At 35.6% G+C, this 14,850-nt stretch overlaps 2 protein-coding genes across 6 annotated transcripts in view; one reads left to right on the plus strand and one right to left on the minus strand.

Moving 5' to 3' along the window:
* The window catches only part of LOC125668550 (heterogeneous nuclear ribonucleoprotein F-like), a 29,232-nt gene extending 17,907 nt beyond the window's left edge, over nucleotides 1–11,325 (minus strand). For 2 of the 5 annotated variants that reach the window (XM_048902805.2, XM_048902804.2), the window contains exons 1-3: nucleotides 11,238–11,325; nucleotides 1,262–1,352; nucleotides 701–859 (exon numbers count right to left, since the gene is read on the minus strand). In XM_048902805.2, the coding sequence (XP_048758762.1) occupies nucleotides 701–859; nucleotides 1,262–1,352; nucleotides 11,238–11,252 (265 nt within the window). In that variant the 5' untranslated portion in view covers nucleotides 11,253–11,325. Of the gene's footprint in view, nucleotides 1–700; nucleotides 860–1,261; nucleotides 1,353–9,059; nucleotides 9,079–10,195; nucleotides 10,235–11,237 lie in introns of those variants that run through there. The other 3 variants (XM_056162825.1, XM_056162824.1, XM_056162826.1) reach the window with 2 other exon arrangements.
* Nucleotides 2,989–11,319, plus strand: LOC130054191 (uncharacterized). The gene has a single exon (XM_056162823.1). The coding sequence runs from the start codon at nucleotides 8,593–8,595 to the stop codon at nucleotides 10,339–10,341; it is 1,749 nt and encodes a 582-aa protein (XP_056018798.1). The 5' UTR covers nucleotides 2,989–8,592; the 3' UTR covers nucleotides 10,342–11,319.
* Nucleotides 11,326–14,850: the final 3,525 nt, after the last annotated feature.

The following is a 14,850-nucleotide window of genomic DNA, read 5'->3' on the forward strand; positions in this document are numbered from 1 at the left end:
TCAGAGACGGTATTTTACACATTGAATCAATCCCTAATCTTTCAATTTAACTCAAAAAATGGATTCAAAGGGGAATTTCGTTAGTTCTAATGGGCATTTCGGTAATTCGAGGTACCGCGGAGCACGGATTTAATGTATCAGAAATAGTTTGACCAACATCACTGAAAATGAAATTGTGTTGAGTTTATACGAATAATGTTTTAGAACAACAACAATGCTACCAAGTTTCAGTTGCATAATACATGCATGTTACATTGGTCATTGAGAGTAAAATCATGGCAACCAAGACTCTAAACAAATTTGAAAAAACAATGGACATATTCAAGACCTGGAAAACAAACACTCACAAAACAAGTAACATATCATAATAACAAAATGATATATGAGCCATACACAAACTACTCCTGTCCATGAAGTTAAAACTGCACTTTTTAGAGAGGTTTCTGACAGTTCTGCAAGTAATTCACTGTAATAGGGTTACTTCATCAAAAGAACACAAAATATAAAAACAGAGTTTTGATATTCAATTTATTTTCAGCAAAAAAAAAAAAAAAATCCCTACCGACCGACCCAATATTTTTTATGACCCTCGGGCTATGGCAAACCAACATTTTTTTTAAATGTGGCCCTATAGATTTTGACCAGTTTTGGGAACTCTGCTTTGGAATGAGGATTTTACCACTGCTGAATATGAACTAACCTTCAATGTATCGGTTTCCCATATGCTTGTTGTGACACTTGAGTGCTTCCTGTACATTTTCTTCATCTATCAACTCAACAAAGCATTCTCCACTCGGTCGCCCCTCTCTGGAAAATGTGAAATGTACTCCCTCTTCCCTATCCACAATCTGTACATCTTCTGAAAATTTTCAGTCATGAAATTTTAAATACAAACTTATCAAGGTACAAGTACTTTTTAAAAATATTGTTGTATATCTAGAAGTACTATTTTGTATATTTATGCAATGTATCAGTTGTCATCAAATTTAAATTCTTGAGCATATGGCTTTTGAAAAGGTATATCCACTAACTGGACCAATCCAAAAAATGTCTTACAAAATTCTACATACCCCAGACAAGCTGTATGTGCTAACTTCCACAAGGCCCTTATCCCTTACTCTTAGAATTTGTCAATGACTGATATATATTTGAAGATCCATGCCAATAAAGTGTACTTTATCAATATTCACCTACATTTACCTATTTACATACATACACCAGACATAGTTTGCCTAAATGCACTTCTTTCTTTTTATTTTACCTCCAAAGAACTTGACAACCTCAGCTTCTGTTGCTGACCATGGCAATCCCCTTAACCTCACAACACAACCTTCATCATCTCCTGCTCCTGACTGAAAATGTTAAAATAAAAACAAGTTAGTAAAAGCCATCAAAATGAGTGTTTAAATCTATTAATCTGATCTGTGGTTATTAAAATGGGAAATTGTTAAGGTGGCTCACTACATCTTCACTTCAAAGATTATATCAAATCAGCATGAAATAATCTAATCATGAAAGATAAGAAATGTAATAAGTACATATGTGAAAAAAACATGCAATTCTGGAGAGACATTATTTTCAATAAAATATTCCAATACATTAAAACAAAAGACACTGGCAGATTTGAACTCGGGATCTTGCAAGTCCTAAACCCGACAACTTGTCCACTGAGCTAAGCAGATATTAGCTGCAGAACTGTAGCTCTCTGAAAAAATATTTTGACATAACAGAGAGCTACAGAGCCACCCCTTATAAAAACCTTCGATTTACGGCGCACAAAAAGCTGCGCACGGTTGAGGCCTTATATCGTTGTATTCTTGAGTTACTGTCTCATAAATTTAATATCAAAAAATTCTTAACATATTTTCCTACTATACTTGTGTCTAAACATACCTTCAAATATTCATTAAAGCCCCACACGACCTGAAAACTCCCAGCTTCAAATGATTTCGTTTGTTGACGAGCCATGTTAGGTAGCCGGTCAATTCGAATCCTGATTAATTTCCATACTTGCACAATAACGTCTAGATGTGAACTAATATCCCCACAAATATTTTAGCTAAATATTTTAAATCATATATCATCCCAGTGCCTTTAAATAATAATTATTCAAATAGCTAAACTCACGACAATGCGGCTTTCATTAGTCTGGTCCGGTCTCCATCCCTGTCACACGAGTGTTAAGGACTTTAGTAGCATTTTCATGAATCAAGAGCTTATTTTACCTTTAGAAAAACTTTATTTTTTAATTTCTATAAATTATTGGTATTGATAATAAATGAAGAGCGAATATATAACATATAACGAATTTTATGAATATATACCAAAAACAACAGGGTACGAACTGACCCGGCTACCTAACATGGCTACGTCAACAAACGAAATCATTTGAAGCTGGGAGTTTTCAGGTCGTGTGGGGCTTTAATGAATATTTGAAGGTATGTTTAGACACAAGTATAGTAGGAAAATATGTTAAGAATTTTTTGATATTAAATTTATGAGACAGTAACTCAAGAATACAACGATATAAGGCCTCAACCGTGCGCAGCTTTTTGTGCGCCGTAAATCGAAGGTTTTTATAAGGGGTGGCTCTGTAGCTCTCTGTTATGTCAAAATATTTTTTCAGAGAGCTACAGTTCTGCAGCTAAGCAGATATATACGAACAATTGATACAAGTAATTCACAAAACATTTGAATAGCCATATTGTGCCATTGTGTCATAAAATATACTAGTCTTGACGTAGTGAGCTACCTTAATTAATGAATCTCCTCCTATTGTACAATGTCATTGCAAGAAAAGATTTCTCAAAAAAAAAAAAAAAAAACCATTTGCTGTCTATGCAAGCTTGTGACCTAAATCCTAAAGGAGTTATTCTTTCATGTTTGAGAATCTTCATGTGAAGTTTCATGAATAAAGCATTGCACAGGGATCTAAATTTAGCAATGGCATTCACCCCCCCCCCCCCCTCCCCTGAAACAAGATAGGGAAGTTTAGTTATTCCCCTTTCTGTTGCTAAGCGGACTCGGATGCTGAGACGCGAAACTCACCAATGTTTCATGATTAAAAAGCCCAACAGCATTTGAGCATAACCAAACTGGGTCTTGGGGGTGGTAACCCCTTAAAAAGTCAAGCTGATCATGCGAGTTAACTATATATATAAAAAAAAAAATAATACTAATAAAAGCAAGAATGATAGGGGCAGGCCCATTTCAAAGTATCTGTGGGCTAAAATGTCAATAAAAAACAGTTTTTAAAGTTTTTGGTGTTTTTTTTCAATACCATACTTACTAAAATATTTATGTAAAATGGGAAGAATCAATGTCCTTTCTCAACCCCAGATGAATTTCAGTTTGCTTACACAGGCAACGAAATTAATTAAGGGGAAATACTTGTTAAATGCGAGTTAAAAACTGAAATTGCGAGTGAAAAATCACAAGTGATTGCAATTTTTTGAGAGTGAAAAAAAAGATCTTTTTTCCAGATTTCCTCGGTTTATTGGTTATACTTTGAAGTTTACAATTATTTTGTCTTGTGCATAGAAACGCTTTACAGAATGATTGTAAAAGTATTGAACAAGAGGCCTTAGGGCCACATCGCTCACCTGAGTTACCTTGGCCCATATCTGAAGACTTTCCATATATGTTTGCATGCAAAACCTTAGTCCGTATTGTGGCCCCAACCTACCCCTGGAGGCCATGATTTGAACAAACTTGAATCTGTACTATGTCCAGAAGCTTTCATGTAAATCTCAGCTCTTCTGGCTCATTGGTTCTTGAGAAGAAGATATTTAAATATTTTCTCTATTTATTCTCAAGTAAAACTTTGATACCCTATTGTGGCCCCAATCTACCCCCAGGGGCCATGATTTGAACAAACTTGAATCTGCACTATGTCAGGAAGCTTTCATGAAAATTTCAGCTCCTCTGACCCAGTGGTTCTTGAGAAGATTTTTATATGACCCCACCCTATTTTTGCATTTTTGTGATTATCTCCCCTTTGAAGGGGACATGGCCCTTAATTTGAACAAACTTGAAAGCCCTTTACCCAAGGATGCTTTTGGCCAAGTTTGGTTATAATTGGCCCAGTGGTTCTTGAGAAGAAGACAACGGACAAATTTTGATCAGAAAAGCTCACTTGAGCCTTCAGTTCAGGTGAGCTAAAAAGTAAACATGGATCTAATAAATAACTAAGATATCTCAGTCAGTGTTGTTGAAGATGGCCTACTTCAAGCATATTTCGAGTGTCTCTGAGACGTCTGATCTAAATAGCAAGCATGTTGATCTCGTCCATGTTTACTCGACACATGAAAGTGTTAGTGTTACAGCTTCAGGCGGTGACCTGCTGTAGTAAAACATTTCCAAGTTCGCGTTTTTTTTCAACAAGATTTTTTTTAGATGAAATTTTCAAAAGTTTTGAACATAAGAGTTTGAATTGACGCCAACAGTCTTCAAGATTTCAAACCATGTGTTGTAAATAGGCGATAGATCTCTGGACAGCAAGTACCCCACACAAGTGTACCTAGCTGCAATAATGTAGCCCAATCCAATTTTTTTTTATTCTGACGTTTTCGGGATAGGGCTACAATTCCATAGGATCTCCGTAATGGTGCAAAATAATTTTATGAATATCCGATAATAAACTCTGTGTATTAGTCCCAAATGTTGTTTATACCAAAAGGAGTACCAACTTTGTGCTCGGGCATGTCTAATAAAGGTGTTTTTCATTAAATATAATGTACAGCATGCAAAATTCTTCGTCTGCTCCGCCATGCTTGTTATCGCGAGATCTCGTAGGTGGATCTAATGAAAAGCCTAAACATTGACAATCAGCGCGAAAATGTAGTTATTCGAGCCACTTCGACAAAGGAAGGAAAATCATATTGTTGCAGAAAGAATTTACACTCTGCTGTTCGGTTTTTAACTTGATATTAAATTCAAACCTTCTCAATACCGACGAAATAGCTTTCGCCTCCATACTTGTCCATTGATGTAAATACCACCTTATATGGCATATGCAAATGACTTGACAACCAGAAGTTGAAACTTCAGTACATCAAACATGGCGCACAAATATGAATCGAGAAACTGGGATTTATCGAAATTGTTGAAAACGGTAGAATAGAGCCTCACAAATCTAAAGTTGTAGGTTGTAAATTTATATATTGACTAAGAAACATTGAATATCATTTTATTTACGTAAAGAAAGTCAGGAAATGTTTAGAATGAGCGCAAATGTTGCGGGAGTGAATCACTCCCGCATTTGCACCATTACGGAGATCCTAAGGAGTTGTAGCCCTCTCCCTAAAAAAAAAAAAAAAAAAAAAAAATCAGAGAGGGCTACATTATTGCAGCTAAAGTGTACCCTATGACCCTCACCATGCACCAATGTCAAACTACATATATGTTGTCTGATAATTCATCAAATGGTAAATGAAAGAGCTCTCAGTCTTATTTTTATTATTGCATTTTAAAGAAGAATTTTAAAGATGTTCGCTATATTTTGATATAGAGACCTGCTTGTTTTCTTAAATTCCGTTAAAACAGCAATTGACTGAAAAATGCTAGAAGCTTGATTTTGCTACTTGAAAAATTCAATAGCTAAAATTTGCTAGTAGTGAAATAAGTTAATTTCAATCCCTGCTTACATCAACATGAGTGATGTGAATATTCAGGAGAATTACGTAAAATAGCATACACGTGACAGTTTCCTAAATAATGAATTCTACCTATATTGGAATATAAACGGTACGTCTTTTTGCATTGTTTATAATTCCGATTTTAAAAACTGTTTAAAAACATAGTTTTCAAAAATTTATTTTACACAAGGAATTCAAATTTGGACTTAACACACTGACGAACCACATGACTTTGGCATGACCTGTTACCCGGAAAAATGACGATGAAAGTCATTCAAATGAGTAAGTAACACCTTAATCTATAATGAATTGTCATATAACTTATCAACATTTGAGGAATTTTCTCAGGAACAAATCTATACTAAAATGGTAGTTCTAGATGTGACAGAAGCAGAGAACATTGACAGTTTTTGCGGTCAGAAAGTTTTTGACTGAAAACAAACTGTTAATGATCTCTGCTTCTATAGCACATAGAACTATCATTTTAGTATAGATTGGTTTCTGAGAAAATTCTGGAAATGTGATAAAAGTTGTGGCAATTTGTTATTGATAGAGGTGTTACGTACTCGTAAGAATTTTCCCCTCCAGGTAATAGGTCATGCCAAAGTGAAATGATTCGCCATCATGCTTAAATTTGCGATTTTTTTGCCATTTTAACGATCTTACCAATTGCTTAAATGCGATCATTTTAATATATATAATAAACCGCCTTCAACTGTACTTATTTTAGTGCCATAATTTGCGGACAGTTATACACTAAATATGATTAATATTGAAACAAATCGATTAACAAGTAAAAACATAAGAGTATAAAGAACACTCTGTATACCTTTTCTACTGTTTATTCACAAATGAAAGTGTGCATTAAAACTAATAAATGCTCATTATCATGTAATACAGGGCTCGAAATTAACATATGCCCGTCAGTCTGTGACTGGTTAAAAGTCTGGCGGACTGACTGACATTTGTTTCAGTTAGTCCGATGGGACTGGTTAATTTTCTAAAGCATCATTTTGGAAAATACACTTAATATGCAATTTTATACACACATTTGGCATGCTTCGGTCTCTAGATATAACAGACGAACCTGATTGGTAAATAGAAATTCCCTATTTAAGTGTTACAATATTTTCTGAGGTATATTGAGTTCAATTTCATTCTAATAACATTAACAAAATATATATATGTTTAATTATTTCTGGAAAACTCTGTTGGACTGGTAAATTTTTCTGCAGACTGGTTGAAATTATACCCCATCAGTCCAGCTGGACGGGAGACTTTAAAAGTAAGCTTCAAGCCCTGTAATATGGGGTTTTTGAGCCACTTGTCTTTTTCCTTTTTCCCCGTAAAGTGTAATTGATGAAAGGTGAAGATAACAAATGGTGATCAATATCATAACTCCTATATGCAATAAAAAATGGATAGTTGGGCAAACACGGACCCCTGGACACACCAGAGGTGGGATCAGGGTGCCTAGGAGGAGTAAGCATCCCCTGTCGACCGGTCACACCCGCCATGAGCCCTATATCCTGATCAGGTAAACGGAGTTACCCATAGTCAAAATCAGTGTGTCAAGAACAGTTTAACAATCGGTATGAAACATTTCAAACAGCATTTGACCCAATAATAGGTTGTATTGACGAACTAGATCATAATAACTATGCTTTCCAGGAAGCTGAGAAAGTTCTAGATTGATACTAGGTCTGCCGGGGTAAAAATGTGTTGTAAAGTGCTTCGAGCAGCTGGAAAAAGCGCTATATAAAACCAATCATTATTATTATAACAACCATTGAATTTGCAAAATGCTGACTTGATGTCGGATGACAGAAACTTGCGGGAGTTTTTGCATGTAATCACCCCCTCCCTCCCCTTTGAATTTAGGTTTTTATGATTTTGTCCGTCATTGATTTCACCCTCAAATACAAATAAATTTCAAGTTGAATCATGGAATCACTATCGTAGGTAAAGAGGTACTATACAAGCGCAAGCATTGCTTGCAGAAATACTACAAGCACCAGAAGTGGGCGGGAGGCGATTTGAATGTCCTCCCTTGCGGGTATAGACAAATGCAATATTTGACTATATAAAATAAATATATAAGACTGTCTTTCGGACAACTTCAAAGGTGAATCAATATTTTATTATTTCATTTTCTTTATTTCCACAATCCGTGACTTGTGACATGACAAGGCTTGGTGGATCCACGGGTACTGGAAGTTAATGTAAATATATGGCTGAAGGTCCTAAAGTCGTGCGTGCCCAGTAGTCGTGCGCCATTTTGTTTGTTGTCATAATCGGGGCGCGTGCCCAAATATTACGTCACGAGCAGCTGATTTTCGAAGATAATAGAAGAGAGCGTCCGTATTTTTACTCAGAGTGAAATATGCGAAACAAACAGGTAAGAAGGATAAAAATACAATTATACACCCAAAATACCCGCCATTTTGTTAATGCTTTTCCCCCTGTCTGTGAAAGTATATGTTAATCATACTGAACCGCAACCTGTGGACATACCAACCACATGGCTAATTAGCATAACCCAAGGTGAAGGCTACCACGTAGTTTGAATTGTTTACGAGGCCAAATATTTTAATTGTTGGTGTATTGAAAATTTGGTAGTCCTTATTTTTATTTGGAAGGTTGTATAAGACGTAGGGAATTAGTGTGTAGTAATTGTTATTAAAGAATAGTACTTTAATTCATAAATTTCATCGATTTAATTTAATAATATGATCTAATAATGTACACTAATCTACCATATATATTAAAATGCTACATCTATGAATAAATCAAATTTTATTTTTTAATTTGAAGTTAGTACTAGTAATAGACTAATACATGTAAAGTGATAAAGTTATCTCTTTTACTGTTTTAGACTTCAAAGAAAAAAACAGATGTTAGGTTGAGACAATACAGTCCAACTCGACTTATCAATGCCTATCTGGCTGTCAAGGATATGGGTATTAGTGTCCGTAAGGCAGCGAAGAAATATAGTGTCCCCGTCCAAACTCTTCATGACCGCGTGAAAGGGAAAGTTGATATGGAGAAGGTCACTATGGGACCAGCACCTTTATTAGGACAGGAAGAAGAAGCCATGCTAGTGTCCCACTTGAAGGAAATGGCAGCACTGGGGTATGGATACACACGACAAGAAGTGACTAACATTGCATCAGATTATGCAATTCAACTTGGTAAAAAGACTAAACAACAGAAACCCCTCACACTTAAATGGTTTAGAGGATTGATGAAGCGGTGGCCAGACTTGAAGGTTGTAAAGCCAAGAGCCTTAGAGTACCAACGAGCAAAATCAGCAAATCCAGGAAATGTGAAAAAGTACTTTGACGAACTTTCAACTATTCTTAAGAAATACAGTTTATTGGACAAACCCCATAGAATATTCAACATTGATGAGAAAGGAATTACCCTTAATCATGTGCCTCCTCATGTAGTATCGGGCACCGGACAAACTCCACAGGCAGTTACAACAGGAAAATCCTCTACAGTCACTATATTGGGATGTGGTAGTGCCTCGGGGGTTGCCATTCCACCATATTTTGTATTTCCTGGAATGCGCATGAGGACAGAGTTGATGGAAGGCGCAACACCTGGAGCAACTGGTGATGTATCAGAGAGTGGTTGGTCTAACTCTGTTATTTTCCTACAATATCTACAGAACCACTTCCTTCAACATGTTCCTGGTGGACTGCATGAACCAGTTTTGTTATTGTTGGATGGACACAAGTCCCATGTTTCTGTTGCTGCGGTGGAATGGGCCAAGGAACACAATGTTATACTGCATGTATTGCCAGCACACACAAGTCATATTCTTCAACCCATGGATGTTGGTTGTTATGGCCCCCTCCAGAAAATCTATAACAATTTGTGTCATAAACAGATGAGAGAAACATCAACAGTTATATTGAAGCAGGATATTTGTTCGCTAGCATGCCGTGCATATACAAAAGCTCTTTCAGCAGAAAACCTTCAGTCTGCCTTCCGCAAGTGTGGGATATACCCATTTAATGCTGATGTAGTCCCAGCAGAAGCCATGGCACCTTCATATGCAATCTTGACGGTCACCCATGAGGAAAATCAAGAAATGGCAGAGACAGATGAGGATGATAATGATGTTATAGTTGAGAACAATAGCTTAAATTTTTTTGCTGAACGCACGAGGGAGCTTGTCCATGTAAAATCTGAAGGATCGAGGGCCAAAAAACCACGCAATACTCTCAGCAAGATAACATCAGGCAGAGCAATTACTGAGCTTGAGGTGTCCAATAAAATTAAAGAGCATGTTTCATCCAATAAGAAATCTACAGGAAAAAGCCACGCAAATGCAAGGAACAAGAAAACTTCATGTCGGACTAACAATGACTCTCAGGAACCTGGACCTTCCTACATGGGCCCAACGAGTAGTAAGAAGATAAACACTTCTCATCATACTAAGGATCATTCTCAGGAACCTGGGTCTACAAACCGATATCTTTTATCCGAAGATTCCGAAGATGTTTCCATTTCTGAGGAAGAACTGTGCTGCATTTGTAAAAAGTACACACCTGAAGCGGTCCGACAAAGTGCATCCCTAATTTTTGTGAAGTGGGTGCAATGTGATATGTGCAGACATTGGGTTCACTTAAACTACTGCACTGATATCAGAGTGATTCGTATTGGTGATCAGTATAAATGTCCCCACTGTAAATAGAGTAAACACGTGTACTTTTGAAATATGTTTATTACCAAGTTTTGAAGTTTCATTATTCGAAATATAGTTGACTTTGATGTTATTTTGATGCCTATCATATTTATTCTGTTGTGAATTTTATGGTATTTTGAGTTTCATATTGAAATTCATCAAACTGTGAAATGCAATCAGTGTAATGAAATATTTCATTTCCATTAGCTGTATATAAGTGTAAATGCATAAAACGAATGTGATATTTAAGAAATGAATGAAAAAAGTTACCACACACTAAAAATGTGTTTTTCTTGGCCTCATTTAGCTGTTACATCCGGGTGCACGACTACTGGTCCTAAACAAATATGGCTGACGTTGAACTTCACTTGCTTTATGTCTCAATAATAAACATGATAAACCGCTTTGAAATATTTTGAATAAAGAGAAAGTAAGATTATAACATGGTAAGTTAAAATATCATGTGAAATAAGCTAATATTTCGTTTAACTGTTTCTTGAAACGGATACTCTCTTAAGCGCACGACTACTGGGCACTCGAGGGTATAGTATGTGCTTTTTTATACATGCACATACTATATATTTACATTAACTTCTAGTGCACGTGGGTGGATCAGTCCTTGCTATTGTTTATTTAGAGATATTCATTTCCAACACAGTCAAAGAAACATGTCAAAATAATTAACTATCAGTATGAAAATTGTGTCTCCAACACTTTCGATTTAACGTTAGCGCGGAAGTTATTTCATACAAAGAAAATTCAAAAACATGGCGACGATGCATTTCAACACTTGCCCGCAGACTTTACTTTACAGACTTTCAGTCATTGATATTACGATGGCAATAAATAATATGAAACAACTTTTCATATCCCATTTCTATTTGTGATCGAGAAATAAATATTACCTCTGTTTTAATCATTTTTCGCAACGAGCTCCTCAGTCCTTGGCCGCGAACTCGTGTCGATATATGTTGATCTAGTGTAAAATGAGGTAAAGCCAAACTTACGGACAAAACCGGATAGAATTAAGATTACAAACTTTGATACAGGATGCTAGAGTACAATTTGATAAGTGATTTTTAAAATGAAGAGAAATAAGAATTTTATTTCCCCTATTTAGAATTTATTTCTAATTTGGTAAAGAAAATCCAAGACAAACTCATCTTCACATCGAAATTGATTTTAATCTAAGTGCCTCCGATATTTTTCTCTAATGTATGATTTATTTCTGTAATCTGCTTAAAGTTAATTAAACTATTCCTTATTCAAATTATTGGGGGTGGGGGTGGGTTAAAGGGGTATTTGTTTGTTTGTTTTTCAATTCAATTCAATTCTTTAGTTGGCACTAGTTATTTAGCATGTACAAGTGTTATTAACCATGTATTACATGGTAAATATAAGAATACAGGTACAATGTATACACACTGTGTTACAATAATTATTTATTTATTTAAATGATCAATTACATATACCATATCTATTTTTTTGTTCACAGTTGACATTGATTTTATTAAGTAAGTACATAATTCTAGTTTTGGGATAAAATATCCGAAGACATCCCCTAAGTATTCCTCACCTGGGGTGCCAGGGTATTAGAAAGGATTAGAAAGGCATTTAGTTCATATAATTTTATACACACAATTTCAGAAATAAAAAGATAATAATAATAATATTGTACAATATTATATTATACATGTAGTCAGGGGTTACATAATTCAGAGTCCAAGTTTGTGCCCCCCCCCCCCCGACGTTATGACGTCACAATGAACGTTTACTTTTCAACGTTACTATGAAACTGAAACATTCAAGACAAACTGCCCGAAGAGCCGTAAGGCGAAAGTACTAGCAGGAACTGATCGTTGATTATTATGTGATCAAAATGGATTTTATTCTTTTAAATTATTTAACAACTGTGCCGATTTCTTCATTAATTTTTTTGACATTATATAGGCCTATATATATATATATATATATATGCTTTGCAAATTTAGCCATAATTCAGAAACGTTCCAAAGCTTCACTACAGGCAAAACGTATAAAATATTGGGTCAACTCTCCTGTATTTAACCAACAACTGCATATACCTCATCAATTGTAAACAATGTGGACAACAATATGTTGGGGAAACTACAAACATCAGACTTAGGACCAACAACCACCGATCAAACATCAAAACCAAACGCGTGACCGAACCCGTAGGGGAACATTTCAACAAAGAAGGTCACATTTGGCAAGACATGCAAGTGGTTGTTATTGATCATAACCCATTATGGACCGATGCAGAGAGAAAGAGCACGGAAAAATCCTGGATGCACCGTTTGAAATCATTCCGTCCAGGTGGAATGAATAATTTGAATGATTTCACGCGCATGAATCCAGGATAAATCCTTAGTTAAAATCAGTTTCCATAGCCTAATCGCCAAAATTCACCCGATAAGATATCTTATTTTGTTTGATTAATATAAATACAATTCGTTTCCCCGGTTTCAAGGCTCTGACCTTGAGTTCCTTTATTTAACCTTGAGTTCCCTGTTTAGCCATAGCGAGGATTCCCAGGATTGCGATTGTTGTTTGACCTTCAATACTTCCTAATTATGTTAGAACATCGTAAGAAATCATTACAATTATGAAATTTTATAGCTCTTTCTCTCTCTCTCTCTCTCTCTCTCTCTCTCTCTCTCTCTCTCTCTCATTTTTAAAATTTTAAAATAAAAAAAAGAAGGGGGGATGATAATAAAGGAAAAAATGTATTGACCTTGAAGACTAGTATTTTATTAATATATCATCTTAAGACCTCTAAACTATGGTAAAACATTATTCTAAATCAACATAAATTCGGATTCGCATAGCTCTTTATGTTGGGATATCAGAATTTCTAGAATGCGGCTTCAATTTGTCTGACCTTGAAAAATATATTACCTTGAAAAATAAAAATATTATTGAATCTTTTTCCTTAGACTTCTCTCCCATTCACCTATTCGATTGTTGATTTTAATGCTAGATCAGTGTCCTTTGATTGACTTTGTTTGTTGTTTAATCGTGTTCTTCTGGCAATCATTATTTTTCGCTGTTCACCATATCCGAATCATCAATGGTACGGACTACCTAATATTGTTTTGAACTTAATCACTCCATATCATTATCTTCCCACCATTTTATTCCATAATCACATTGTTTTGTAAGATTTCCCTCTAAATTTTTCTGATTTCTGTAATTTTTCAAGAATAATTTTATTTTCATCCCGACCCGACCATGGTACAAACTCTCTAAACCATAGTCAGTAAACACGCTTTACAACGTAACCACCACCATTTTTATCACTCAGTACAATAGTGTATCACTCTTCTCACCAATGTAGTTTATCGATACTTGTCGTTTTTGTGTGTTATTTGTTTATGTAATTTATGTCTCTTGATAAAGACGCGGGTTGCGTCGAAAATTTGAGTTTTAAATAACCAACAGTGTCGTGGCCTTTTCAGTGCTTTTATAAATTTCTTTACTGGCCTTGTATCTTCTCAGATCCGACACTTTAAGAAAGTAGGGTGTTGTTGGGTTTTTGTGCTTTTATATATATATATATATATATATATATATATAAAGATACTCAAGATATATATATTTCTTTCGATTATTCACTTATTCAGTGTTCCTGCATGGGAGGAGGGTGTCTTGTTTTTTTTTTTAAAGAAGTAGTAAATAGTAAAACAGGCTTGCCATAAATGTTTCTATATCATATACTTAGAACTCATGCGCGGATCCAGAGGGGGGGGGGTCGGGCGGGGGGATCCGGACCCCCACCCCCACCCCTCCCCTGGAATTTGCAAAGATAAAAATTTTTACAATATAACGATTTATAAGAAAAATGAGTTATATCACTGATTCGATTTTGTGAAAAGGTTCGATCCCCCCTGGAAAAAATTTCTGGATCCGCGCCTGGAACTATACTGAATTTGTTGAAACTGAGTTTTTTTCCTATCAAGATATTAATCATGTTAATATCATCTATTTTTAAAAGTGGTCGAACACTTTTTCCCATGGTCATTGAAAGCACAAACTCAAATGAAAACTAGCCAAAATAAAATATATATGTTCTCTGCAAAACTAGAGGGCCTAATGCAGAGGTCCTGGGTTCGATCATATATTTTCTCCTTCCCCGTTATATAATATACATTTGGTGCCGTTACGGATCATGAGGATGAGCACCCAGTCCTGGACTTAATTGCAGGTGAAAGTTTAGCTGCGGAACTGTAGCTCTCTGAAAAAATATTTTGACATAACAGAGACAAAATATTTTTTCAGAGAGCTACAGTTCTGCAGCTAGTGAAAGTTCTGCTTGTGGCAAACTGAAAATCTGGGTTGTGTGTCTTGGGCTATATGGACCGTGGATATCAGCCTGACTAGTAATGCAGAGGTCCCGGGTTCGATTGCCGGTTCAGCCATAAAATGAATGTTTTCCTTTCTTATAGACCATGTACTGTTTCCGTTTTTATCAGGATATTATACACACAACCGTCGAAG

Source organism: Ostrea edulis, chromosome 4, assembly GCF_947568905.1.
Source record: "Ostrea edulis chromosome 4, xbOstEdul1.1, whole genome shotgun sequence".
NCBI classification, from domain to species: Eukaryota; Metazoa; Mollusca; class Bivalvia; order Ostreida; family Ostreidae; genus Ostrea; species Ostrea edulis.